Source organism: Halteromyces radiatus (assembly GCF_025201355.1).
Source record: "Halteromyces radiatus strain CBS 162.75 chromosome Unknown BX664scaffold_9, whole genome shotgun sequence".
In the NCBI taxonomy this organism is placed as follows: Eukaryota; Fungi; Mucoromycota; class Mucoromycetes; order Mucorales; family Cunninghamellaceae; genus Halteromyces; species Halteromyces radiatus.
In genome coordinates, this window is record NW_026251695.1 from 533,422 (window position 1) to 560,105 (window position 26,684).

Below are 26,684 nucleotides of genomic sequence, written 5' to 3' on the forward strand. Positions count from 1 at the left end.
GTCATCGAACCATGTCTTCCAATGAACATGTTTATCTTAAAATGAAGGATGATTTGAAATCATGGATCATCGACTCGCTTATGACTATAAAAATAATATACATAATAAAATCCTGCAACAAAAAAGAAAAAAGTGGCCTACGGAGAAGCGTTTTTACATCACCTTCCTTTTTTGTAGTTTGTCTTGATTCAAAGTGAATATCGGGATTTTCCATGGCTAGCACCAAAAAAAAAAAAAAAGGGAGAATCAAGCCTAGCCTATATTCTCCCTCTCTTTCTTTTACATATATTTATCATGGTAAGTGATGAAAATACATATCAACGACATGTACAAATACGTTATAGATGGATGAAACGAATGGATTAGATGGATAGATGGATGGATGGATGAATTGGTGGATGGATGGATTGGATGGATAATTGTTAAAAAAGAAACGATCAACAAGACTATCATGACATTATTATTCATCTATTCAACTCATTCACTTCTATACACACACACACACGTACGCATGCACCAACACGTTCATCTTTCTTCATCTCTACTATCATTTTTTTTCTTCAATTCATTCCAGTCTATACGATTTCCAAATATACATCATTTATAGCATGACACTAATTACATTTTTATGGATATAGGCCAAGAAGGACGTTGCTGCCAAGCCTAGCTCCTCTTCAGGGGGAAAGAAGGCCAAGAAGAAGTGGTCCGCCAAGAAGGTCAAGGACAAGGCCAACAATATGGTTGTTTTGGACAAGCCTACTTATGAACGTTTGTTCAAGGAAGTACCTACTTACAAGCTCATCAGTCAATCTGTCTTGGTCGATCGTCTCAAGTTGAATGGGTCTCTTGCTCGTGTTGCTCTTAAGGAACTCACTGCTCAAGGTCTCATCAAGCCTCTTACCATTCATCACGCTCAAGTTATTTACAGTAAGTTTAGGGAAGGATGATTTTTTTTTTTTTTGGTGATAGGATGTATTGTCACGTTTTTTTTTTCTATTTTACTCATTTTTATTATTATTATTATGATTATGATTAGCTCGTGCTACTGGTGATGAAAAGGCTGCCAAGGCTAACGATGAAGAATAGATTTGATCCTTTTATTTATTTTTTTTGTTCTCAAATCAAATAAAGCAAACCCATATATCTTTATATCAACCTCTTATTATCTCAAATGGCATTTTATTCGTAGAATGTGTTTAGATCATTGGATGACAATTTTTTTTTATTTCTAATGTTTTCTTAAATAGATGATTTGTAGCAAGTTTTATCATTCGCTAGTTTTTTTAGAAAAAAGAAAAAACGTGAAGCGCGATTATTTTTTTTTTCTTTTTCTGCACTATGATTAGAGTTTTTCTTTTTGCATAAGGTTTGAATATATTTCTGGTGATACATTTTTTTCTATATTACGGAAATGGATGATATCAATAGAAACTTCCTTATTCCTTATCATAATCTTTTTAATGATCATAGCTAAATCAATAATTCACTTTTTCTATAATATATAAAAAAAACTTCAGGAGTACTCCGCTCGCGACGTTACTGACTGGTTTTTCACGACTTTTGCGCGCCTGACTTTTTGTTGTCGAACATCTGCAACTTTTTTTTTTTTCCTTTTTCTTTTTTTCTTCTTCAACATTATATTTTTAACTCTCTACAATTGGCTTCTTCTTGGCAAATCAAAGTAAGTTTTTCAGTGTTAATAGTTATTTTCATAGATTATACTGACTTTTGTTATGCTTTTTAGTTCGTACCAAGGACGCTTACTTGTTCTTCATTGTTGTCAAAAGTACCTGTCACAAAACGACGGTAGATTTGTTCGCTTCTTCATTACTGATACTGAAAAAGCTCAATGGTTATACTGGATAAAACAAGAAAACGGTAATTTGAATGTGAACAAGATCATGGTGCATTGCAATCAAGCAGAAATATTTGGTATTAAGGAGATTTTCAAGTATTGGCACATCAAACGTGTTTGGGAAAACCAATAAGAAGATTTCGAAGAATGTTACGAAAAAATCGATTCAAGCCCGATCTGTAACAAGAAGCCAGTTCCTGATGTATTCTGAAAAGGTGGGAGCTTATCCAAAGAAAAAGAAAAAAAAATTGGACTTTTTTTTTAAAAGTTACTCACGAAGTACAGTTTTCAGAGTTTTATAGGTACTTCATGAACACTTCCAACAGAGCAGAAAAATGGATAAAAGCTTACAGACAGGATGCCACTTTTCATACCAACAACTACATGGAGTCGTATCACAATCAGCTCAAGTCGTATCATTTTGGAAGAACAAGAAACAAGCGTGTTGATCGTATTATTTATTTATTATCTCAAGTTGTGATCAATGATTATCGTCAAGGAGCCGTTCAAGTACGGTTTGGTTATAAGCAAGTAGTATCTGACTTGATCTATCCATTATTAAATGAAACCGTGGAGCCTCAACCTGAACATTACAACAACAGATCAATGTTAGTAGCAAGGAATCAAGATGTTGACAAAATCAATGATCTTGCAAGGCGCCCGCTTTCCAGGTGAATCAAAAAGGCATATGTCAACCGATACCATTATCGATAGCGATGATCCATGACTCAGCATTCGCAACTTATCCCTGTCGAATTCCTTCGCACCATCAACGCTAACGGTCTTCCCTCTCATATTCTTGATTTGAAACTTGGTTATGCCCTTGATTATTCTCCGCAACTTGGACCCTGATGTCGGTATCCGCAATGGAACAAAGGTCTTTGTATCTATCCTCAATGATAGATCAATTGTCGTCAAGCTTCTTCAAGATGGTCATCAAGGTGAAACCTTTCATCATCCCCCAAGATCAACATGTGTACTAAAGAAGGTGATTGCCCATTCGTTCTTCGCCACTTCCCTGTACGACCAGCATTCGCAATGACAATCCACAAGAATCATACAACATACTCTGGACATAGTGTAAGACCCAACAGAGTCAAATTCTTTTGCCTACTGACATATGTGAATTGCCTTTATTTGAAGAAACTTTGAAATCACTCTGGATCTGGCGATCCTTTCTTGAACGCCTATCTAAAAAGATGAAAGTTGCTCAGACAAGAAACAAGTTACGGGACGTCGGTTGTAGTCGGTACGAAATCATCTCGCCATCCTATTCTCTCCCTCATGTCTTTTTTACTCCAAGGAATAAGCGAACAGGCTCTCTCTTTTTTTTTTAATTCTTTCTCAATAAAATTTTATATTATACAATTACAGACATTACTATGACGTCTAGGCGACGCCTATACAATTTTATATTTGATTTGTGATGGATGATCATTAGTTTCAGTATATCGCCGCTTCTAATTGAATACAACAAAAAAGGTAGTCTTTATTATATAAATAAATTTTCATAAAAGACTAATCCACTTGGTCCATCATCACGACATAAAAGCCCCTTTTCTTCAGCCATCTATTAAAAAAAAAAGTAAGTACTCCGATATACAGTATTTATGTCATTTATTATTACCTGTAATTGTTCCAATGCTACAGCCAAAGCCCAGTTTTCCAAACTTGCCAATTGAAGAGCTGATAAATGACCTTGATTTTTTTTAACATGATCCACAATTCTTTTGGAAGCCTGATCATTGTTCATCAAAGTGGATTGAACCACCAATAAAGAAGAAGAGAGCTGGCGTAATCGATATGGGAGTTGTAAGTATTCAAATTGTTGACAAGCCTTGTACAAATCCTCGGGAGATATCAATGCCACTCCTCTTGCTCGATTGAAGATACAATAGATATCAGTCAATGGTCGAATGTCATTTTCCTTTTTGGTATAAAGTTTGTCCAAGAATTCCGCCAATTCCCTACTTAATTCTTGATGATAGATGGATCCTGCTGTACCTCTTTTTATATATATATGTATAATATGAGATGAGAAAATCATATCAATTTTTTTTTTTTTTTTACTTTGTCACAGGATTGGAGATACCAAGATTAATCATGTAGCCACGTAAAGTAGAAAGATCTTGATCATTGGGATCCTTATTCATTTTACTAGAAATAGTTTCAGCCAGCTTGACCATTTCATTAGCATTGGCCATCAAACGATCCAAATCTTGAAAAGCATCTGTCATAGTATCATTGGTCACAGAGGATAATTGTTCGATGCGTTGTTGAATTCCTTGAATCCCCACTGCCCTTCGATCTATATTATTCCCAATGGTTGTTGTTGATGAATCCTTAAGAAGAGAAGAAGAAGACGTGGAAGAAAAATCCCATGCTTTGGTAGAGATGGCTGTGTTTAATTTGGTGAGAAATTGTCCCAATCCTCCTTTTCTAAAAGATAATTGTACATGAGTATCACTTTTGATAGGAGGAAGAGAGGATGAAGATTCGGAAGGTGATGGAACTGAAGAGAATGAAGAAGAAGAAGATTGACTTCGTGGTGGTAAAGAAGGTGGTAAATTGTTGGATAGTGGGGTATCGCACATTTCACATCGAATCATACTGGCATGGTTGATAAAAGTACATGCTGGACATGTTCCTGTTATGTTTGAATTATCATTTTCAAGTTGTGAAGTATTGCTGATGATGGGTGGATCCACAGTACGTACACCACATAATTCACATTTTTCAGTCAAAGAAGTATTATCATGAGAACAAATCGGACAGGTCCATATACCTACAGCTGCTGCCAATTGCATTGTTTTTGCTGCCTGAGTGGATAAAGAGTCAGTATCGGAAACCATCCATAATGCGGTTGTTGTATTGTTAAGAATATCTATATCCAAATATAATATCAATTTGGGTGATGATCGAAGAAATCCTCCCTAATAAAAAAGAAATAGTTTAATATTATTTTAAATAACTTTGAAAAAGATTACTTACATATTGGTCAATGTTGGTGATGGCTTTGATGGGAATATCCACAGAATGATCAAGAGGTTTTTGATTATCAACATAAATGATGCGATGACTTGTCAAATAAAGAGTACCTTCTTGATATCCTTCAAGCTTTGACTTTCTACATGTAAATAATAAGTTGTTAAACGGTTGTATTCATAATAGAGAGTCTATTTACCCTTCATAAAGACCAATATGTGCTTGTTGAAGTAAAAGTGATTCTTTCGGTAATAGTTCGGGTCGTTTGGAAGAAGAAAGTTGACATTGTTTAAAGTATTTCATCAAAAAAAAAAAAAAAGAAGTAAAGAAAAGTAAAGAAAAAAAACGCGTAGCACTCAAAACTCTAATTCAATCTCAAAGGACACGTGATTAGTTTTTTTTTTTTTTATTATTATTATTATTATTATTTGAGCCAAACACATATTCATCATAAGCAATAAGATAAAAGTAAAAACATAACATGTAACTCATTCCTTGAATTTTCTCCAAAATGAATGATGACATTTTCATTTTCATTTTAATAAAAGTGTATCTTGGCTTCTTTTTGACTTTTTGAGACATATTGTAATTAAACACAAAAAGCTTCGGAAGAGCCTTAAAAAAAGAAGAAAAAGAAGAAATAAAAAAAAAAATGGAGGGCTTTTTATGTTTGAATGAGTATTGTGACGGTTGTCCATCTATATGAATATAGTCCGCCTTTTTTTTTTTGATGTTCAGGATGCACAAAGTGACCCCTGAAAACACAAGACTATCTGTAGTTGCATCTAAAAGAAAGAGATGAGAAAAATATGTACAATAAAAAAAATCAAGGATGATTTTTATTTGATAAGAGTCATATACAAAATATATTATGTAAAAAAAAAAAGAAAGAGAGAGAGAGAAAGAGAGAATGGGGGGGGGAACTATACAGAATAATATAAAATAGCAAAGAAAGTGTCAATAATAATAATAATAAAGAAATCGAATAGGGGGGAATAATAACAATAATAACAATAAGAGAGACTAGTGAGAAGTAATAGGTTCACGACCACGTAAACTGGCAGTAGCAAGACATTGATTCACTACTTCTAATAAATGATTATTTTCCAAAGCAGCTGCTACTCGTTCTTTATCGTTGAGTTGTTTGTTGACAGCACCTTCAGATTGATGAGTACCTTGTCGTACACGAATATCGACCTTGTAACGTTCAGGTAAACTACGTAATAATCGTACTCGGATACACAATCCAATCAAAGTGGCCATGGAACAATGAGGAATAGTAGGTGTAAATTCAATCAAGATTTGGTTCTTTTCATTATCGACAGTAATATGTTGATTTTGAGTCACATTGAGTTGTTCCAAAGTCAAAGGATGTTCCGGATCACTAATAGACCGAATCAAGTCAAAAATTTCGTCAGCATCAATAGGATCTTGAATATCATCGTCAAGTTCAGCTTCAGTTTCTTCTCTACGGACTACTTTAGTATTGTATACTGTAGGATTGGCATTAATCAAATTAGAAGACATTGTATAATTTAACAAACTAGAATAAAAAGGGAAAAGGAAAGAAAAGATGACAAATAGCTCGATTTGAAAAAAAATAAAAAAAATAAAAATAAAAAAAAACAGTCGGAATGTAATTGATTTGATTGGTCAAGTCTTTCTTCAAGTCACCACAAATAACACCGCATTCCTTTTTTTTTTTTTTTTGTATATAAATTTTATTAAACAATAGTTTGAACATAACAAAGAGGACTAGAGGGAGAAGTATCAAGAAAAGGATCGGAACGTTTAGGAAGATAATTTCTAGGACGTAAGGGACCAATGATTTTATCCGCACGCATCATATTGACTTCGGCCACAAGCATTCGAAGATGAGCAGAATTCATTCGAGGTTCTCTACCACGTATCATCTGACGTTTAGGACTTGATAAATCGACTTGTTTATTATTATTATTACTATTGTTATTATTGGGTATACAATCTTCTTGTTGTTCACCTTCAGACATGGATAAAATCCAGTGTTTACCTTGCCATGCTTTTTGCCAGTTAGCCCAACTATTTTCTAATAAAGTTTCTCGACTTTCCAGTGACTTATCATTTTTGATCATATCATGCTGTTTTAATAGATCGTCATCACATGCCACTGCATCATCGTCATCATCATCATTCGGTGCTTGAAAGACTCGAAATGTTGCTAAAGGCACGTCAATGGGAAAACAAGCTGCATCATTTGACCCATCCATTAGCGTTCGATCATTATTGTTGTCAAAATTGTAATCCATATCATTGTTAAGAAAAGACGATTCGATACTTGTATTGGTGGATGTAGGTGTTAAAATAGGACAACCATCCTCTTCGTCTGTATCCTGTTTTCCATCATCATCATCATCATCATCATCGTCATCATCATTATCATTTTTAGTATCTGTTGAGGACATCATCATCATCAATTGTGATTGTACGTAATGTTCACACAATAGACCGGATAAGGTAGATGCTGTAGCACTATTGATACTATTATCATAATAGGTTGGAGAATAATAATAATATTGTTGTTGATCGTATGTTGTTTCTGAAGGATCGTCGAATACAGAATCATTTGTATCACTACTACTGCTTGAACTATAACTTGATGAATCTAAAGATGGCGGTGATGATGAGTAAGAAAAACTATCGTGCGATTGAATGGGTGCTGTTACTTTAATAGGAGATAAATATGCTGTTTTCGTAGATGGTTGTGAGGGCATGAATCCAACAGGTGAGTTCATCCTATTTCCTGCAGTTTCGGTATGTTTTGAAGGATATGTATCTTTTTTACTTGAAAACCACTTGTTAGCTAATGACGTAAAGAAAGAGGGGGAAGATGAGAGTGCTAACTGAAAAAAGGGGTAAGGGGCCGTTGCGGATGATTCTTGTGTCTATAGATAATATATATTATATATATATATATATATATATAATAGTAATAAAAATAATAAAAAAAAAAAGAAAGGTGAGCGACAACATTCTTTACATTCACTATTCATATCGTTACCAATGCAGGTGCTGTTTTTCTTCGTTTCTTATTGTATGAAGGTATCACACCATAAGGAAGTATTGTGGGAAGAGAATTTCGATGATGGCGATGACGATAGGTTTGATGATGATTTTCATAATGATGATGATGATTTATGTGTGAGGGATCAAAATTGGTAAAGGAATCTATGGTTTGATTCATATTTTATACTATAAAAGTAAAGGCATATAAGAAAGGATGATGATGAATGATGCTATATAATAAACAAGTTCAATAAGTTCAAGAAAAGAGGATAGGATAAAGGGAATGAAACAAAGAAAGAAAGATAAAATAAGAAAAAAAAATAGACATTATCATAATTTTATTTTTAAGGGGCGACTGTATAGAGATAAAGAGGGGAACAGAACAAATTACCTAAAAGAGCATCGTGCGACTTAATGATAATGTATGAAGTTCCCGTCCTTGACTATTTTATAGGTCCCGCACGGAAATGAGTTTGCTCACGTGGACTCGCTTTTTCTTTTTTTTTTTTTTTGTTTTGATTGGGGAAGAGATCTCCATGACGTAAAGGCTTCAACTTTATGTAACTGCTTAAAAATAAAAGATACTTAGACTAAGGAGATATCTCCCTTTTTTTTTTTTTTTTGTTCTTTGATCCCAAGGATTATCATCATTTTAGATTGAAAAACACAAATGGTTTGAATTTAAAGTGAATATGGAATATTCCAATTTTTATAGATCAAAATACAAAATCTCATAGCCAGGACCTCTGCGACACTGTTATTTTTGACAAAACATGAACTTTCACTGAAGATATATATATATGTATGTATTTCTTTTTGTGAAATCAAAATGGGTGGATTCCCTTTTCATATGACTCTATTTGAAGCTTTCAAAACTTTTAAAACGATAGTTGATGAAAGGGGAAAAGTATTTCCTTATAGAGTGATGATGAGTTTTATTTGTGGATCATGTGTAAAGTGGCTCGTTATCTTGTACCACTATTTAAAGGTATATATTATTATTGTTTTTTTCTTTTTGTTTGGTTTTGTGTTTTCTTACGTAGTCCAATAATGTCACATCAATAATAACCTTTTTTTTTTATTTTACTTTTTTTTTTCTTTCCTTCTTTTTTCATTTCATTTTTATTTTATTTTATAGTGATCATTTATTTAAAACGATGCCATTTAATCAATTTGATCCTATCTCTTTCAATCATATCAAACATACATTCCCTTTATTAGATAGCGACGTCTCGGTAGAAAATACTATTTATTATCTTTCTTTACTCGAACAATTCCAACAACTTCATCATACATTTGCAACTCATTTGGATACTTTCCATGCAAGAGCTGAGTTACGTTATCAAGCTTGGATTCAAGGATGTCAGAAAAGAATTGATAATACTTCTTCTTCCATCATCATCCCTCCAATCGGTAATAAAAAGAACAACAAACAAAAAGACGAATCATGATGAAATGAATAACTTATTGTGGGAAGGATAGATGTTGCTTATATGAGTCATGCGCATCTCGTATCACCTTTTCGATTTTATGAAGATTGCCAAAGAATGATGCCACATATGTTAAATTTTCCAATGCCATTAAAGCAGATAGTAATTTTCTTTTTTTTTTTTTTAAAAAAAAAAAATAGAAATGATTAAATACTTTTTTGTTTATTTTATTTATTTATCTATTTTGGTAGCATTTCCAACGAAATGCTCCAAATAGGGAATCAGTCCAATTTTGGACATCGGAGTGCGCTAAAGGAAGGGATGAACCCTTCATCTTGACAATTGATGATATGAATCAACAACTGCCTGGTTATCAGGAATGTCCTTTATGTAAAAAATGTTTTAAAATATCAAGGTAAAACAAAAAAAAAAAAAAAAAAAAAAAAAAAAAAAAGAGATTATTCATGCATGATTTAAATTTATGTATGGTTAGCCATGACTATGGAAGATGGCGAACAGATCCTACAGTCTATTTAAAATGTTGGTATTGTGATCAAGAATATAATATTCATGATGCAGCTGTAGAACAAATAGTGAACGACCTATCAAGAGAAAAACAACCCACAGAAAAAGAATCTGCATGGATTAGGTATCCAGATTCAATAGAAAGAAGGATTTATTTAGTAACCTATTTTATACTTATTTATTTATTTATTTGTTAGAGGAACCATGTTGAATAATTTAGGCATGATTAAAAAGTCAGTTACTGATCCAGGCACAGAATCTGTTATTCAACGATTACGACGTACCATTGGCCATTCTCCACCATCATCATCTTCATCATCATCGATAAATCAAACATCATCTTCATCTGTTTCATCATCAAGAGCCATGATCGAATTCATTGAAAAAAGTGTTAGACGAAAAACAACATCGATGTATGATATTGAACCCATCCTTTTACGACAATTGCATTTTAGAGCATTAGAACAAGAATATACATCAGAAGAAGAAAAACAAAAACAAAACAAAATTAAAGGTAATAAAAAAAATATATATTGATCTCTATATTTTCATTCATCTATTCTTCTTTTTTTCTCAAAAAAAAAAAAAGATCTTGCTTATGCAATGAATGCATGTTATGGAAACAATCCAAGTCCATTCTCATTAGATTTAATCCAAGCTGCCAAGAGACAACACAAAGAAGGTATACGATTATTGAAGGAACATTGGTTACTTCCAGATTCGATGGTACTTGGTATTCGACGATATAAAAACTTTTTGTTACTGATCAATTATCATCATCATGATCAAGGTGGTGGGATGAATGTGGATTCTAGTGAAGAGGAGGATGATGGATATTATTTGATCGGATCTAGAACAACAGCAGATGTAGATGTGACATGGCGTACACACATGTTATTCCCAAACCAATATCGACAATTCACCTTGAGATATTTGGGTCGGGTGATGAATCATGAGGATCCTATTCCTCATTATCAATTGGAAGAGAATGATAATATTCAAAGATCATCAGTTCGACGTTATTCTACTTTATTATCAAGAAGAAGAACAAGAAATCATCATTCAGTTTCTCGAGTTCATCCAAGACCTAGTTTTGGTTTAGATTATACTCATGGTTCTATTGTAGTGGATGATCCTATTGATTCTATCTCTTATTATGGTAAGTTTTTTTTTTTTATATATTTATTATTATTATTATTATTTCTTATTCCTATATATTTATAGGGGATAGTGATTCTAATGGATCTCCAATGACAAAAGATATACCAGAATTAGAAAGAAAATCAGCAGAAATTAAAAGATCAACGTAAAGTATTATTGTGTATAATATAAATATTAAAACGATTGTACTCATTTCATTATATCTTTTATCATTTTGAATAGTATTAGTAAGTTTAAAGATATTTAAAAGAAAAAAAAAGAGAACTCATATATATATTATTCACTAGGTACTTGGGGTAGTAATAAACGAGATAGTAAGTTTTTTTTATTCATTATTTCAAATGAAATATATGATTTATTATTATTATTATTTTCGTTAGGTGCGACGATGACAGAAATTTCAGTTAGTACATCATCAAGAAATAGGGATACAGGATATCATTCTATGACCAGCGAGAATTACTAATTATAATGAATAAAAATTACTGCCCAACAACGTTGGCATAGAGGCGCAGTTTGAAAATAAGTTCAAAAGGTTTTTTCTTTTTTTATTCTATTTTATTTTTTTTCTTTCTTTCTTATCTTTTTCTCTCAACTCCGTTTCCGAAAGGAAATCAATATGAAGGTAAAATAGTATTCATATACATAAAATTGGATATTCAATTGATAATATTTTTATTTAGTTAATAAGCAAGTCTATAGATAAAGATGAATCTGGTTCAGTGACATTGTTACCTGAAGAATTGGAAGATATGTGGCATGTCTATAATCTTATTGCAAAGGACGATATGATCAAAGCAACTACTATAAGGTAAATAATTAAATAAAAAAACTATTACGATATTTATATAAGGAAGTGATTTATTTCATATTTACTCTTTTTTTTATATATAGACGACTTCAGTCCGAAAGTTCTACTGGATCTACTTCAAGTCAACGTATTAGATTAACTTTGACTATCACAGTAGAAACTGTTGACTTTGATCCTCAAGTGGGTTTATTACGTATCAATGGTCGTGTATCAAGTGAAAATGCTCATGTTAAGGTAATAAATAAATTAAATAAATTAAATAAATAGAATTAATTGATCCAAACACTATTCTTTTTTTTTTTTTTTTTTGTAAGATGGGAAGTTATCATACAATCGACTTGGAATTAAATCGAAATTTTACTTTATTGAAACCAAAGTGGGATGTAATCGCTTTAGAACGTGTAGAAGATGCATGTGATGTCACTAAAAATGCTGAAGTAGTAGCTATTGTATGTCAAGAAGGTAAATAATAATAATAATAATAATTAAAAAGAATAGGATGGATAATTGATTTGAATGTTCACTTTTTTAGGTTTAGCCAATCTTTGCTTTTTGACTCAACATATGACGGTTGTCAAACAAAGAATAGAAATGCCAATTCCAAGAAAACGAAAAGGTTCTGTTACTAATCATGAAAAAGGTCTTACTCGATTCTATGATCAAATTTATCAAGCCTTAATACGAACAGTTGATCTATCTTTTATTAAGGCCATTATTCTTGCTAGTCCTGGATTTGTCAAGGTAATATATATATATATAATGATGATAATTCTATTTACTCTTTTTATGTTCTTTTTTTTTCTAATTAGGATCAATTATATGATTATATTTTTGATCAAGCAGTGGTAAGAAAATAAAATAAAATAAAATAAAAACAAGTATAGAAATGAAATTTAATTCTTTTTTTTTTTTTTTTGTTATTAAAAAGAAAACCGACAACAAAGCATTATTTGAAAACAAGTACAAGTTTATTCAAATTCATAGTTCAAGTGGACATAAACATGCATTAAATGAAGTGATGCAAGATCCAGCGATTTTAGCCAGATTAGCGGATACTAAGGCAGCACGGGAAGTACAAGCTTTGGATGCGTTTTATCAAATGTTGAATACGGATGCAGATAGGGCGTTTTATGGATATGATCATGTTGCCAAAGCACATGAACGTGGTGCTATTGGTACATTATTGGTTACGGATGAATTATTTAGATCGGCAGATATGGATACTCGTAAGAAATATGTTACTTTGGTAGAACAAGTCAGAGAAGCTGGTGGAAAAGTATTTGTATTTTCAAGTTTACATGTATCTGGTGAACGTAAGTTTTTTGAAAAAAAAAAAAAAAAGACAAAAAGAAGAATATTAAGAAAATATTTCTTTATTTATGTAGAATTAAATCAATTGACTGGTGTAGCTGCTATTTTGACCTTCCCATTACCAGATATTGAAGATGATGAAGATTAAAAAAAAGTATATATATTATTATTATTATTATTAGTTGTAGATATATCTTTATAGAAACATTTGTATTATTTATCAAAAAAAAAAAATAAATAAATAAAAAAAGTATGATTATGATCTTTTTACTTGATATACAGTATTGTTTTGGTAGTATTTCATTGTTTTTAATAAGGGACCTACCTTACATCTTGGCCGGGAATAAAGATACACATGTTGAATTCCCGTTGAAGAAAAGCTTTGAGGCATCATTACCTGAAAAGGAACAAAGAAGTTTGCTATTGGTGACACAGACAAAAAAACATCCTTTTCTCTTTTTCTCCGTTTTTTTTTTTTTTTTTTTTTTCTCTTCTTTTGATTCTTGGTTTCTCCATTTTTATAACTATTCTTTCCTTCCTTCCCACATTATATATATATAAATACATTCGTTTCTTCTTCTTCTTCTTCTTCTTCTTCTTCTTCTTATATTCAATAACAATACACATACATACATATATATATATATAGATAATATACATATGGGAAATACGGTTGCCACTCCTTCACACACTTCATCACGATATCCTCCACCTCCTCGACCATCAACTGCTGGTCTTCCATCCTCATCACCACCATCTTCAAGTCACAATCTTCGGAAAATGAAGTCATCATCAACTTTATCAAGCTTGGGAAGATTATACCAACATGCTAACCATTCTAGTGCTTCAGTCGTATCAAGGTTATCAAAATCAAGTACTCGACCGTCTTTACAGACTTGTAACGATAATAATAAAATATTAGATATTGGAAAACCAACACAGTTTGAACATGGTATTCATGTAGAATATAACAAAGACAATGGCAAATATATGGTAAAATAAAATAACAAACAAACTTTTTTTTTCTTTTTATATTAACATATTTTATACTTATATAGGGATTACCTGATGTATGGCAATCAAACTTACCAAGTGATGATGTTCTAGATACGAACTATATTAATCCAAACCTTGTCCCATCTCCTGTGAATGGTAAAAAAAAAAAAAAAAATTTTTTTTATATGTCCATCTAAACTTGTCAAATATATTTTATAGGTAAAAAGAAACCAACTCCATCTGTTCGATCTGCTACTACTATCTCTTCATCCTCTACAAATACCACTAGTACTAGCAATACAACAACAAAAGACATTTCTACATTATCCAATACATTATTATCAACAAAAAATAGATCAACCTTGTACGATAAAAAACCATCATTGATAGGAAAACCTTACAATATTCAACATCATATACACGTAGAAGTAGATCAAAATGGATTCAAAGGATTACCATTGGAATGGCAAAAGATATTAAAGGCATCTGGTATCAGTGAAGATATCGTAAATGCAAATCCAAAAGCAGTACAACGTTTAATGCATGTACGAATGCCTGATTCACTACAACAACAACGACAACAACAAGATACCAAGTCGGATCATACCAATAACAATGATAAAATATCAGAATTACCTATTGGATTTGCTCCTCCTTCAAGAGCTCGTCATTCAAAATTAGCTCCATTACGTCGTCCATCTTCTTCTTTCATTGATTCTACTTCTTCTGTTTCTTTGGCTTCCTCTCATACATCTACTTCTGATATCGAATCACCAATAGGTAATATATATATATATATGATCTTGATTTATTATACTGATCATCGAGTTTTTGATTCCATTTTTTTGTAGATGTTAAAAATGAAGATCAAGACAAAACTCATTTGGATTTGGACTCTAACTTTATTGGTAATGAATAAAAACAAAAGAAAATGTCTGAACAACTATTATTGATATGTACATATAAAAATAGATGATATTATTGATCATGCTGATCCAACTCAACTCTATACGGACTTTACGTTGATTGCTGAAGGTGAATCAGGTCCTATGTATGCTGCCAAACAAATCAGTACAAATCGCATAGTATGTATTATATAAGTCATTAATACTTGCTACATTATACTTATTCGCTTTTTCTTTATGTATATAGGTAGCCATCAAAAAGATATCAAAAGATGCGGAACAAAAGTTGGGCAAAGTACGAAACGAATTGACTACCATGAAAATGAGTCGACATCCAAATATTGTTGAATTTATTGCCTGTTATATAACAGATACGGAAGTATGGGTAGTAATGGAATATATGGATGTTGCATTATCAGATATCATCTCAATTGAAACAACCAACAATAATGATGATAATGATGATGATATGGAACAAAAGGATTATCGTGAAAGAATGACTGAAGATCAAATGGGACGTGTGGCTCGTGATATATTACGTGCTCTTGGAAAATTGGATCGACTTGGAAGAATTCATCGAGATATTCGTAGTGATAATGTTTTGATCAATATGCGTGGAGAAATCAAATTGACTGATTTTAGTCATTGTGCTCAATTAACCAAGAATCAACCGAAACGAAATTCTATTATTGGAACTCCTTATTGGATGGCACCTGAAGTGATCAAAGGTCAAGAATATAATGCAAAAGCTGATATTTGGTCTTTGGGTGTATTAATGATTGAAATGTCTCAAGGTGATCCTCCTTATGTAGAATATCCTCCTCTTAGAGTAAGTAATAAAAATAATGGATCCTTTTTTTATATTATATCTAATTTTTTAAAAAAAAAAAATAGGCATTATTTTTAATTGCATCCAATGGTATTCCTCCATTCTCAGAACCTGATCGTTGGTCTGAACAATTCAAGGATTTTGTACAAAAATGTACTACTGTTGATCCAACTAAACGCCCAGATGCTGCTACTCTTTTAAGGGTAAGATAAACAGTTATAATGTGATTGATGATTAAATTCTCATTTTATTTTTATTTTTTTATTATTATTATTATTTAAGCATCCATTTGTATTGTCTGTAGCCACAAAGGAAGATATTGTCAAATTGATTGAAGAAACTAGACAACTTGAAGAAATGATGGACTCAGAAGAAGAGGATGATTCATAATCAACAAAAACCTCGCATACAACATATATTATTCCCTTTTTACCTCATGTTTTTATATTGTACTTTTTTTTTTTCTTTTTCATCCTTCCTTTTTATTACATTAAAGTTTAGTATTACAGCATTTTTTTTTACTAACATACCTCTCATCATCATGAATAAAAGATTTAAAGCAAATCAATTGTAGTATTTTATTATTATGTAGAAAATTAATTTGTTTTAACTATGCTTGAGTTCGAAACTAACCAACCGAACAAATGTGATCTAAAGCTGGTATCACGCCCGACTGGCTTTTTTTTTTTCTTGCTCTTCCGACCTAAAAAAAAAAAAAAATAATCATTAAAACAATCCCAGCGACGCGCATTTTTTCTGTAGTCTTTCCTTTTTCTTTTTTCTTTGTCTTTTTCTTTTTATTTTTTATTTATTTTACATACTCAACTTATTGGTACATTATCCATTAGTTGAAAACTAGAAAGATCATGGTAAGACAAACTAGAACCATTGAACAGTTTATTATTATAATAATAGAATGAAATAAGGAGATCCATCCTTTTTCTTTCTTTTATTTTGATATCTAATATAAATCTCTTTTTTTTTTTTTCTTTTTCTTTTTCTCTATTTTTTTAATGTCTTTTTTTATAGTATCATCATCTATACAACTATGGTGAATCTTCTGATCAAAGACAAACTACTTTTCCAGAACCAAATACTCAATTACAACCACAACAAGCAAGGACACCAACCATTCCATACAATACAGTAACCTATCAGCAACAACAACAACAACAACAACAAGACTCAACTACTACATCTGACTCAGTTCGGTCTTCATCAAATACTATCCCTGTTGGTACTTCAACAACAAAAACAAAAACAAAAACAACAACAACACCACAATCGTATGAATACCTATCACAACAACAGCAACAACAACAATCATCATCATCATCATCATCATCATCTGATCAACCTCAACAACAACAAACATCAATGTCACCTTCTTTACCAAATACAGCTAATGGATCTTCCTCATCCTATGCTTATAGACAACCAACCAATACCTTATCTCCTCAAATGATGAAGCAACAACAACAGCAAGCACCTTACAGTACTTCAAGACAATACAATTATAGCTCAGTAAGTCATAGTAATATAGAACAAACATGTCGACAGTATAACTTATAAATAATCATCTTTTACTGAAATAATAATAATAATAATTGTTGTGATGATATTTAGTTAGGCACACAGGATATTGTATTACAACAACAACATCCATCTCAAAATCATCCTCAACATACTTCTCAACAACAAAATGTGCCTCAAGTCTACAATCCAATTGATATTAGTAATATGGTACATGGATCAGGTGTATCAGGAGATCTACCAGCAACATTACCACCTTTGAATTCTTCTATACTCAGTACACCTAATTCAACTCAAGGATCTCCTATTCGGTAAGGAAAATAACTGTAAAAAAAAAAAGGAGGAAAAGTGAGAGAGGAAAAAAAAAATGATTGAATGGGAACATATAAACTGATTTTTCACTTTTAGTCAATTATCACAAGGTACTCTGGCTCAGTATCAACAACATCATATGCAACAACAACCTCAGCAACATCATCAACAAACATCACAACAAGGTTTGGATAGACGTGTCCAGGATTATGAACAACAAGAATTTGCGCCTGGAGTGAGTCCTTATGGATGTGGTATGCCTGGATGTTTCGCCAACTTTCCAATGTCAAGTGGATTATTCTATCATATGAAAAGTGGACACCCAAATCTAGATGGTATTGATAAACCTTATCGCTGCGCTATGCCTGGATGCTCAAAACGCTACAAGAACATCAATGGTTTACAATATCATCTTCGGGAAGCAAAAGGATCATCAGGACATGGTATTACTCCTCCAGGTGAAGATGTAGGCAAGAATTATCGATGTGATGCTCCAGGTTGTAAAAAAGCCTATCGAACAGCTAATGGGTTACGATATCATCAAACACATTCACATAGTATACAACCTCAAGGATTAACTCATCAACAACAACAACATCAACAACAACAACAACAGTTACAACAACAACAACATCATCATCATCATCATCATCAACAACAGCTTCAACAACATCATCATCATCATCACCAGCCACCTCGAGCATCGCCTGCATTATTGAACCATCATTATGCTGCTCAATCTCAACAGGTCTTACCGCCTCCACCATCACATCCATCTATGTCACGTCATCCTCAACATGCCATGCCTACCATACCTTATCAACCATCACCTCAACAACAAATACATCATCATCAACAACAACAACAACAACAACAACAAGATCAATTTCGATCAAGACGAGATAACAACAAATGGGCATTAGACAACAATATTTGATCAACGATTTTGATGGAACTACACATTATTACATTATTTTTATAGTTCACTTCCTGATATAGAATAGCTTTTTTTTTTACCTTTATTATTTTATTTTATATTATATATATATATATCATCATTATCATCAACAAACAATATTATCATCATTTTCCCTTATACGCGTCTCCTTTTTTTTTTTTTTGTGATTCAATCAAATAAAAACCTAATCAGATCTTGTTTCCCTTGTAGACACTGTTGCATAAAATGAAACGAAATCAATGAATATGAATAATCTTTATTGATAAAAAAAGGACGAAAAGATATATATATACTAAACAAATGATTCAGTTTAATCGAAAAGACCGAAGCCCATATCCTATTAAAAAAAAAAAAAGGAAGAGTAAGTATTGAACTTATTTTTTCCAAGTATGTCTACTTACTTCGTCAGATTCTTCCTTTTCTTCTTCCTTGGCTTCTTCCTTGGCTTCTTCAGCAGCACCACCAGCAGCAGCACCACCAGCAGCGGCGGCAACACCACCAGTAGGGACAGAGGACATCTTTTCCTTGCCTTCTTCAATGAGTTGAGCAATGTCCTTTTCGGCAAGAGCAGCGATCAAAGCAGAAACACGTTCTTCATCGATTTCGGCACCGACAGTGTTCAAGATGTTCTTGACATCTTCAGCGGAAGGAGAGGCCTTACCACCAGTAGTGAGGAGAAGATAAGCAGCAAGATACTTCATTGTTCCTAATGACCGACAAATATTTTTTTAAAAAAAAAATCAATTCATCCATTCATCCATCCATCCATCCATCCATTCATCCATCTATATCGATAATATCTTTTTTTTCTTTTTTTTTTTTTTTTGGTGTAAAAGAGTTGTCATCGATGAAATTTTTTTTTTTTCTTTTTCGAGGTTATTACCAGAGTAAGTGATATGAGTGAAGGGAAAGAAGGAAAAATTCACTGATCCCTATGGTCCCAATACACAACCATTCGAAAAAAAAAAATCCAGGCTCAGACTGTTTTACATTTCCGCTTGCAGTATCAATATCAAAAAAAAAAAAAAAAAAAAAAAAAAAAAAAAAAACTATATTTTCCTCGTTTTATATATTTTTTTTTTTTTGATATAATGACAAAGTCGGAAAAGCCTATGGCAAGTGGGCCCGCTTATCATGATATTCAAGGTTATATGCCTAAAAGAAAAGAATTTGAAGTGGAACCATTGAATGATGCAGAGCAGGTGATCAAAGATCTAGCATTTTATCAAGACGACACCGAACAAGATATTCGACTCAAGTTGCACATGTTAGATATCTATAATACAAAACTGGATCGACGAATGGAATACAAACGATTTGTTTTTGAACGACAATGGTTAGATTTTCGTGCACAACGACGATGGCATGAAAGGAAACGATCTAGTTTAGAAAAGAAACTTGTCAATCAAACCAAAGTATTTTGTCGTCTTCAAACTGCTGCAGATTATGAACACTTTGTCCATGGTCTGGTGCGTGAACAACAATTACGAGACCGTATTGCTCAACTACAACATTGGCGTTATGTGGCCGGTGTATCCACTCTACAGCAAGGTGAACAATACGAAAGAGATAAACAACATCGTTTGGAATATCTTAAACAATTATTAGCCACTACTCATGAACGACTTCAGTATCCAGAGACAACAACAACAACTATACCACCATCGGTCTTATTACACCAACAATTACAACAACAACAACAACAACAACAGGAAAGAATCGCTGGCTCGATCCCTTCTTCTTCTTCTTCTTCTTCAACTACGACATCAATCAATACCATGCCAAGACTCATGCCCAATCGACCATTACCTTTTAGAACGCCTACTGTACCTTCTCCTGCTCAACCAACTGCACGCAAGCCAGCCAATCCACTTGATATTTCTACTGCGGATGGGATTGATTTATTAACCCCGGAAGAACAAAAACTATGTTCCACATTACGTCTACTACCACGTCCTTACTTGGTCATCAAGGATACTATTTTGGCTGCTTATGCGAAACAAGGCTTTTTGAAACGACGAGCCACTCGTGCTTTGATCAAGATTGATGTCAATAAAACTAGCAAGATTTATGATTTCTTCATTGAAAGTGGTTGGATCACGGCAACTCCCAAAACATAGGCTACCTTTTTTTTTAGAATACATATTGCATTCATCAATAAATACCATCATACATATCATTCACTCTCTTTCAATAATGATCATTAATGATAATATATATTGTAGTACAATTATATAAATAGTTGTTGTTTTTATTCAGTGAATTATCAAATAAGAAAGGAGATATATCAGGTTTGTATGTATGTTAAAATATGGATGGTTGCAAGAAGCATCCGTACGTGCGTGTGAAAGAGAAGAAGAAGAAGAAGAATGAAATGGAAATATACAATGAAGAAAAGATTGTTGTTAATAAAAGGAATTTAGGTTCTTGAAGGTGGAGATACTAAAATAACACCATCGCCACGAACAAACAACATATCAAAAGTTCGTTTCACAGTCTATAATGAAAAAAATAAGCATGAGTGGTTGAAGAGATAATGATTACCTTCATACTTACTCTAATGACTTCTTGGAAAGTGTCTTCATTGACATCAACAATGGTAATAGTTTCTTCTACATTGCCAAGAACCATGTTCAAATGACCATCATATGCCTATAAAAGATGAGGAAAAAAGGTGAGATTATGACAATAACGCGACCTTTTTTTTTTTCTTACATGCAAAACACCACGAAGTTCACGATCACCACGAAGTTTGATATATATTCTTTCATCCAATGATAACCGAACAAGATCTAAAGGTTCTTCAACAGCACCTACGTCTGTATTAGGATGAAGAGTATCGGCCATGATGTTGATATGAAAAAAAAGAAAAAAGAAAGAGAGAAAATAGTTTTCCGCTCTTTTTGCACAAAAAAGTTGATAGACCGCCACCTTTCAAAAGAGAAAAGCGGCTTGATAGGGAGAGTCACGTTTTTGATGTCTCAAGCACACTTGACCGGAGTGTGAAAAGCCCCCGTCCTCTTTCAACTTTTCTCACTTCTTTTTTTTTTTTTTTTTTTTTTTACCTGTTCCTTTCTATATTTTTTTTTTATTATTGACATTTTAATTATTATATCAATATGCATCGGTTCAAGGCTCAAGGTATTAGTTCACGAATGATGTCAAAACCACAATGGGTACACCCTAAAGATAGACTGACAAAATGGAACATTGTTACCGGGGATAAGGTAAAAAGAAAAAAAAAAAAGAAAAGTTGAATCCATTTATGAACTCTTTCTATTTAGGTTGCGATCATTGCTGGAAAGGATAAAGATACCATTGGTGAAATCAAAAGTGTAGATCGTAAAACAAATACAGTGATTGTGGAAGGAAAGAAATTGGTAAGCAGGTTCTTCCCCAATGGAGACTATAAGCTAACGTATTTTTTTTTTTGTAGGCCAAAAAACATGTCCCTTTACAACCTGCTGCTCCTGAAGGCATCATGAGAAAAGAACAACCTATTCATGTATCTAATGTGATGCTTCTTCATCCTGATACTCAGTATGTTATCTTACATGTTATCTCTATTTTTAAAAACTAATCTTACTTTTTAATGATAGAATCCCTACTCGTATTGAACGTCGACGTGTTGAAAAAACTCTGGAAGATGGTCGTGTAGTGAATCGATGGACTCGATTTGTTCGAAACTCTGATGTGGAAATTCCAAAGCCAACTCGAAAATATAACGATAGAGGAAGTGGTAAGTTTGAACTCAAATAAACATAATATATATATTAACATATATACTTGTTTTTATAGAAGAATTCTTTGCAACATCACCTGAAGATACTTTGAAAGTGACTTATACACCCTCAAGTCTTGAACCTCCTGTACCATCGGATCTAGTCAAGGAATTACGCAACATTCATAGAAAAAAATAGATAGATTACATATTTTGCATTTAATATTACAGAAATAAAAGGAAATCGATATCAGTTGTACATTTCGTTTGATCATCAAGAGAGTGTATGCATTTCTTTTCGGGGAAAAGGGAAATTTAGCAAATCACCTAAAGATTTCTCACACTATTACTGTTAAACAGTGCTACGGATCTACTTTTGGCGTTTTTTTTTCTTTTTTTTTCTTTCTTTCTTTCTTTCTTTCTTTCTTTTTTATTATTATTCAATATGCCAAATCATTTTCAACCTATTACAATAGATGATTTCGAAGCTCTTGCTCAAAAATCACTCAATGCAGCCATTTTTGGATATTTTAGTTCAGGGGCTGATAGTGAAATGACTTTGCAACGAAATAGACAAGCTTATGACCAGTAATATGAAGAATATATACATATAATTGATTTATTTATTGTGATTATTATTATATAGACTATTGATTAGACCTAAAATATTAGTCGATGTGGAAAAAATCGATATCTCAACAACCATATTAGGTCAGCACATCCAAACACCTATTGGTTTCTCCCCGACTGCTTTCCATCAAATGGCACATGATGATGGTGAATTGGCCACAGCCAGAGGTAAAACCTATTGAAAGAATACTTTTGGGATACTTTTCTTGATTTAATCCATCCCCACCCTATTTTTTTTTTATTTATTTTTTTTTTTATTTAGCGAGTGCTTCGTTGGGTACTTGTTATTGTGCAGCCACTTATAGTAATTATAGTATGGATGATATCCAAAAAGCAGCCCAATCGATTTCAAAGGACGCATTACAATGGTTCCAACTGTACGTAGAAAAAGATCGGGAAGTCACGGCGAAATTGGTGCGACATTGTGAAAAAGTAGGTTACAAGGCATTGGTGGTGACAGTAGATCGACCTCGTTTGGGTCGTCGTTTGATAGATACTCGTACAGGGTTTAAACTACCCAGTCATCTGCGATTAGGGAACTTTAGTAATGAAGACGACGATGATGATGCTCGTACGGGAGAAGGCGCTTATTTGACTGGTCATATTGATGCATCTTTATCTTGGGCTGATCTTGCTTGGTTACGTTCTTTGTCTTCTTTACCTATCGTGTTAAAGGGTATTTTTAGGGCTGAGGATGCTCGTTTGGCTATTCAACATGGTGTATCTGGTCTTATTGTATCTAATCATGGTGGTAGACAATTAGATGGATGTCCTGCAACGGTAATCTATATATATATATTTGTTCGTATTGTTCTTCTGAATTTTAATGGATTATATTTTTTTTTATGATAGTTGGAGGTCTTACCTGAAATTGTGGATGCTTGTAAGAACACTAATGTGGAGGTCTATATAGATGGAGGAATCCGAAAAGGTACCGATGTTTTCAAGGCACTTGCTCTTGGTGCTAGAGCAGTGTTCATTGGTCGTCCAGTTCTATGGGGATTGGCATATGATGTATGAATAAAATAAAAAAAAAAAGATGAATGATGAATTTCTTATTTTTTTTCTTTTTTTTAGGGAGAAAATGGAATTAAACGTGTCTTGAATCATTTGAATTATGATCTTCGACTTGCCATGGCTTTAGCAGGTAAAAAAAAAAAGGAAAACAAAGAGAAGAGAAAAATCATCATTATCTCATATTTACTTTTTTCTTGTTATATGAATATTATAAAGGTACAACATCGATCGATAGTATTTCTTCTGATTATGTAGTGCCTTCATCTTATTATTCCTTTGAAAACAAGATAAAATCAAAATTATAAAATAGAAACAAAAGAATGCTTCATTAGCATAAACATACACAGAGTAACAATAAACGATTTTTGAGTGTATTAAAAAAAAATATGTCTATTTTATAAACGAAGAGTACAAATGCTGTAAAAAAAAAAAAGTGGAGAAAGGGAGTATATATATATATGACTAACTAATGAATGGAATAGTGTGTTCTATTTTGATTTTTGTTCAGCTTCCATACGAGCCTGTAATTGATCATTGACTTGCTTCAAATCAGCTCGTTCGGTAGGAGTACCTCTAAATCGCCAACCCTTGAGTTTTCGTCCAGCTGCCTTGGTACCCAATCTTTGTTGTTCGTTATCTAATTCACACCATTCAGGTTCTGGTGGATATACAAATTCACTATCCAATGTCACAATAGCCTTTTTGTATGCTGATTGTACCACTTCAGTTTTACCGTTGCGACCTTTTTTGTGTACTGTGCCATAGTTCATTGTACGTACTTCTTGTACATTCACGCCGTAAATATTTGTCAAATAGGAATGGATATCGAATTTATTACATTTAGGTGGTACTCGGAATGCTACCTGGTTAGGTTGAAGATTAGGTGCTCGTACCATTTTAAAAATAATATTGGGAAGGTACACTTTGTCTAATAATTATTAAAAAAAAAGGAAGTCCAATATAAATAAATATAATAGTCTTTTATAATTGAAAAAAATACTTACTTAAACCTTGTCGAAAGGGAGTTGTCATATTGAATGATGTGTGTGTATATATATATATATATCCAAAGGTTGGGAAAGAAGAAAAAAAAAAAAAATAAAAAGACGGAGTGTATGTAAAAATAAAAAGAAAAAACATCCCCTCACCCAATAAAAATGGTGGCTGGCGGAAAAAAAAAATAATAATTTTCCACTTAGAATTGAGCCCTTTTTGACTTTTGTCGCCAATAATGAAAAAAAAAAGGTCAATGTAGAAGCAAAAAAAAAAAAAAATACTGTAGTTAAAAAAAATAAAATAACTAAACTAAAAAAAAACAACAGACAACTTTATTTTTTTCCATCAAAATAAAAAAATCATATATACAAACTAAATGGGAGCAGGGTAAAAGGGGTTATACGCTAATTGTAGTAAGACTTCATAACAGATTGACGCGTACGGCAGGTGGTAAAGGACACGATTCGACAAAAAAAAAAGGGGAGTTGATAGGGTGGACCGAGTAGCTGGATTTGATCAAGATCCATGGGAATGCACCAATTATCACATACATGATCTTCCTGCCTATAGAGAGGTCGATGTCGCTTTATCTTAGAAAAAAGAATTCGTTTTGCATCAGTCAATAGCCCTTTTTCTGTTTTTTTCCGTTTTTTTTTATTATTATTATTATTATTATTATTACCATTTCATTATCACGTGTTGATGGTGTAATGTTGATACTTGTTGTTGTAGTTCCTCAAGTCCCTTTCTGCATTCGTTGAGTTGATACCACTAATCTCTTCCATCTTTTTGCATTTGATCTCAGTATAAACTAGTAAGGTCCAATTTCTTTGCTATTGCTCTTGTCCATCACCTACAAAAAAAAAAAAAAGCGAAGTTAGATATCATTCCACTATAAAAAAAAGATACGATACGATACGGAGAGCATGCATCACTCGGAATATTCAAAAGACAATATTGATCCTTGAGCCACTTCCAGTGAGTTGATTGTTGTGAAGAAGAAACTCAGAGGAAGCTATTGTCTATGGTATGGGAAACCACTCAAGCTACAAGGTATCAAGCTGGCCACCTGCATACACCACAATAAATCCCAAAGGTATACGCATGCTATTGTCTAGCTGTCTTCATAAATCCAGCCTCAAGCCAGTTCGAGGTGATGGAAAAAAGAAAAAGGGGAATTGTCGTTGGTTTACTTTTCGCGGCAATCGTCATATTTTGTGTGGAGTCATTTGGCCAATAACAATCGAGTATTGTCAGCGCTTTTATTTTCATTTTTCATTCAGCGGTTTTTCCGCATAACTCTTCTCCTTAAAAAATGAACGCTGACGATTACCTCCATTCCTACAATGGCAATGACTCGTTTTTACAGTATTTTGCTAAAGAACCACTCAAACATTGGTATTTCGATCAGTTTGCACGTCATTTCTCTCACTGCTCGAAAAAGACTTTGACTTCGAATTATCGTCTTTGCATGGCAAGTATTAGTCAAAATCCGAAGACTCCGGCGTATGGATAAAAAGCAACACGGTAAATTTAATACAATACAAAAAGGATGGGTACTAAGAACCGAAACTAATACATCAACTTTTTTCTGCCCATTTGTAGTCTACGAAGAGAAACGGAACACTAGCGCCAACAACAACAAACAACACGTATCATATTGGTCA

At 32.8% G+C, this 26,684-nt stretch overlaps 15 protein-coding genes across 15 annotated transcripts; 9 read left to right on the top strand and 6 right to left on the bottom strand.

The window, feature by feature from the left end:
* Nucleotides 1-294: 294 nt before the first annotated feature.
* BX664DRAFT_317827 (S25 ribosomal protein) lies at nt 295-1,086 on the top strand (the record flags this gene model as incomplete). The annotated part of the gene is made up of 3 exons (XM_051542770.1): nt 295-297; nt 639-927; nt 1,037-1,086. 3 exons carry the CDS (start codon nt 295-297, stop codon nt 1,084-1,086), a joined length of 342 nt encoding a protein of 113 aa, XP_051396658.1.
* Nucleotides 1,087-2,143: 1,057 nt separating this feature from the next.
* Nucleotides 2,144-2,323, top strand: BX664DRAFT_252087 (uncharacterized protein; the record flags this gene model as incomplete). Its single annotated transcript, XM_051540298.1, has 1 exon — nt 2,144-2,323. A coding segment is annotated over one exon (180 nt), but the record flags the coding sequence as incomplete, so codon positions are not given.
* Nucleotides 2,324-3,327: 1,004 nt separating this feature from the next.
* Nucleotides 3,328-5,155, bottom strand: BX664DRAFT_341854 (EAP30/Vps36 family-domain-containing protein). The gene is made up of 5 exons (XM_051547062.1): nt 5,040-5,155; nt 4,847-4,982; nt 3,926-4,788; nt 3,483-3,861; nt 3,328-3,425 (listed from the first exon to the last, which is right to left on the bottom strand). Exons 1-5 carry the CDS (start codon nt 5,141-5,143, stop codon nt 3,348-3,350), a joined length of 1,560 nt encoding a protein of 519 aa, XP_051396660.1. The 5' UTR covers nt 5,144-5,155; the 3' UTR covers nt 3,328-3,347.
* A 516-nt stretch (nt 5,156-5,671) lies between these two features.
* Nucleotides 5,672-6,450, bottom strand: BX664DRAFT_341857 (uncharacterized protein). Its single transcript, XM_051547063.1, has one exon. It carries the CDS (start codon nt 6,365-6,367, stop codon nt 5,864-5,866), a length of 504 nt encoding a protein of 167 aa, XP_051396661.1. The 5' UTR covers nt 6,368-6,450; the 3' UTR covers nt 5,672-5,863.
* A 114-nt stretch (nt 6,451-6,564) lies between these two features.
* BX664DRAFT_362070 (uncharacterized protein) lies at nt 6,565-8,163 on the bottom strand (the record flags this gene model as incomplete). The annotated part of the gene is made up of 2 exons (XM_051548280.1): nt 7,878-8,163; nt 6,565-7,761 (listed from the first exon to the last, which is right to left on the bottom strand). Exons 1-2 carry the CDS (start codon nt 8,058-8,060, stop codon nt 6,565-6,567), a joined length of 1,380 nt encoding a protein of 459 aa, XP_051396662.1. The 5' UTR covers nt 8,061-8,163.
* An 811-nt stretch (nt 8,164-8,974) lies between these two features.
* Nucleotides 8,975-11,528, top strand: BX664DRAFT_362071 (uncharacterized protein). Its single transcript, XM_051548281.1, has 9 exons — nt 8,975-9,295; nt 9,365-9,474; nt 9,564-9,727; nt 9,806-9,961; nt 10,035-10,351; nt 10,427-10,996; nt 11,062-11,143; nt 11,221-11,312; nt 11,379-11,528. The coding sequence occupies exons 1-8, from the start codon at nt 9,040-9,042 to the stop codon at nt 11,243-11,245; spliced, it is 1,680 nt and encodes a 559-aa protein (XP_051396663.1). The 5' UTR covers nt 8,975-9,039; the 3' UTR covers nt 11,246-11,312; nt 11,379-11,528.
* BX664DRAFT_303073 (pelota) lies at nt 11,509-13,301 on the top strand. The gene is made up of 8 exons (XM_051542461.1): nt 11,509-11,623; nt 11,682-11,809; nt 11,893-12,043; nt 12,124-12,271; nt 12,342-12,550; nt 12,619-12,654; nt 12,738-13,122; nt 13,195-13,301. The coding sequence occupies exons 1-8, from the start codon at nt 11,618-11,620 to the stop codon at nt 13,266-13,268; spliced, it is 1,137 nt and encodes a 378-aa protein (XP_051396664.1). The 5' UTR covers nt 11,509-11,617; the 3' UTR covers nt 13,269-13,301.
* A 599-nt stretch (nt 13,302-13,900) lies between these two features.
* Nucleotides 13,901-16,422, top strand: BX664DRAFT_303076 (kinase-like domain-containing protein; the record flags this gene model as incomplete). Its single annotated transcript, XM_051542462.1, has 7 exons — nt 13,901-14,113; nt 14,179-14,303; nt 14,472-14,896; nt 15,089-15,201; nt 15,269-15,850; nt 15,916-16,053; nt 16,133-16,422. 7 exons carry the CDS (start codon nt 13,901-13,903, stop codon nt 16,238-16,240), a joined length of 1,704 nt encoding a protein of 567 aa, XP_051396665.1. The 3' UTR covers nt 16,241-16,422.
* A 588-nt stretch (nt 16,423-17,010) lies between these two features.
* Nucleotides 17,011-18,632, top strand: BX664DRAFT_303079 (uncharacterized protein; the record flags this gene model as incomplete). Its single annotated transcript, XM_051542463.1, has 3 exons — nt 17,011-17,374; nt 17,477-17,694; nt 17,792-18,632. Exons 1-3 carry the CDS (start codon nt 17,228-17,230, stop codon nt 18,630-18,632), a joined length of 1,206 nt encoding a protein of 401 aa, XP_051396666.1. The 5' UTR covers nt 17,011-17,227.
* A 247-nt stretch (nt 18,633-18,879) lies between these two features.
* BX664DRAFT_341868 (60s acidic ribosomal protein-domain-containing protein) lies at nt 18,880-19,656 on the bottom strand. Its single transcript, XM_051547064.1, has 3 exons — nt 19,537-19,656; nt 19,055-19,359; nt 18,880-18,990 (listed from the first exon to the last, which is right to left on the bottom strand). Exons 2-3 carry the CDS (start codon nt 19,352-19,354, stop codon nt 18,964-18,966), a joined length of 327 nt encoding a protein of 108 aa, XP_051396667.1. The 5' UTR covers nt 19,355-19,359; nt 19,537-19,656; the 3' UTR covers nt 18,880-18,963.
* A 97-nt stretch (nt 19,657-19,753) lies between these two features.
* BX664DRAFT_249571 (Homeodomain-like protein) lies at nt 19,754-20,758 on the top strand (the record flags this gene model as incomplete). The annotated part of the gene is made up of 2 exons (XM_051540280.1): nt 19,754-20,283; nt 20,371-20,758. Coding segments are annotated over 2 exons (918 nt in total), but the record flags the coding sequence as incomplete, so codon positions are not given.
* Nucleotides 20,759-21,072: 314 nt separating this feature from the next.
* On the bottom strand, nt 21,073-21,500 carry BX664DRAFT_353084 (uncharacterized protein; the record flags this gene model as incomplete). The annotated part of the gene is made up of 3 exons (XM_051547697.1): nt 21,073-21,150; nt 21,210-21,305; nt 21,369-21,500. The coding sequence occupies 3 exons, from the start codon at nt 21,498-21,500 to the stop codon at nt 21,073-21,075; spliced, it is 306 nt and encodes a 101-aa protein (XP_051396669.1).
* Nucleotides 21,501-21,728: 228 nt separating this feature from the next.
* Nucleotides 21,729-22,651, top strand: BX664DRAFT_362075 (translation protein SH3-like domain-containing protein). Its single transcript, XM_051548282.1, has 5 exons — nt 21,729-21,880; nt 21,938-22,033; nt 22,090-22,193; nt 22,253-22,392; nt 22,452-22,651. The coding sequence occupies exons 1-5, from the start codon at nt 21,773-21,775 to the stop codon at nt 22,571-22,573; spliced, it is 570 nt and encodes a 189-aa protein (XP_051396670.1). The 5' UTR covers nt 21,729-21,772; the 3' UTR covers nt 22,574-22,651.
* Nucleotides 22,652-22,812: 161 nt separating this feature from the next.
* On the top strand, nt 22,813-24,382 carry BX664DRAFT_341872 (FMN-dependent dehydrogenase). The gene is made up of 6 exons (XM_051547065.1): nt 22,813-22,962; nt 23,021-23,172; nt 23,267-23,784; nt 23,857-24,018; nt 24,082-24,151; nt 24,238-24,382. Exons 1-6 carry the CDS (start codon nt 22,820-22,822, stop codon nt 24,324-24,326), a joined length of 1,134 nt encoding a protein of 377 aa, XP_051396671.1. The 5' UTR covers nt 22,813-22,819; the 3' UTR covers nt 24,327-24,382.
* BX664DRAFT_362077 (ribosomal protein L23-domain-containing protein) lies at nt 24,383-25,103 on the bottom strand. The gene is made up of 2 exons (XM_051548283.1): nt 25,026-25,103; nt 24,383-24,949 (listed from the first exon to the last, which is right to left on the bottom strand). Exons 1-2 carry the CDS (start codon nt 25,051-25,053, stop codon nt 24,510-24,512), a joined length of 468 nt encoding a protein of 155 aa, XP_051396672.1. The 5' UTR covers nt 25,054-25,103; the 3' UTR covers nt 24,383-24,509.
* Nucleotides 25,104-26,684: the final 1,581 nt, after the last annotated feature.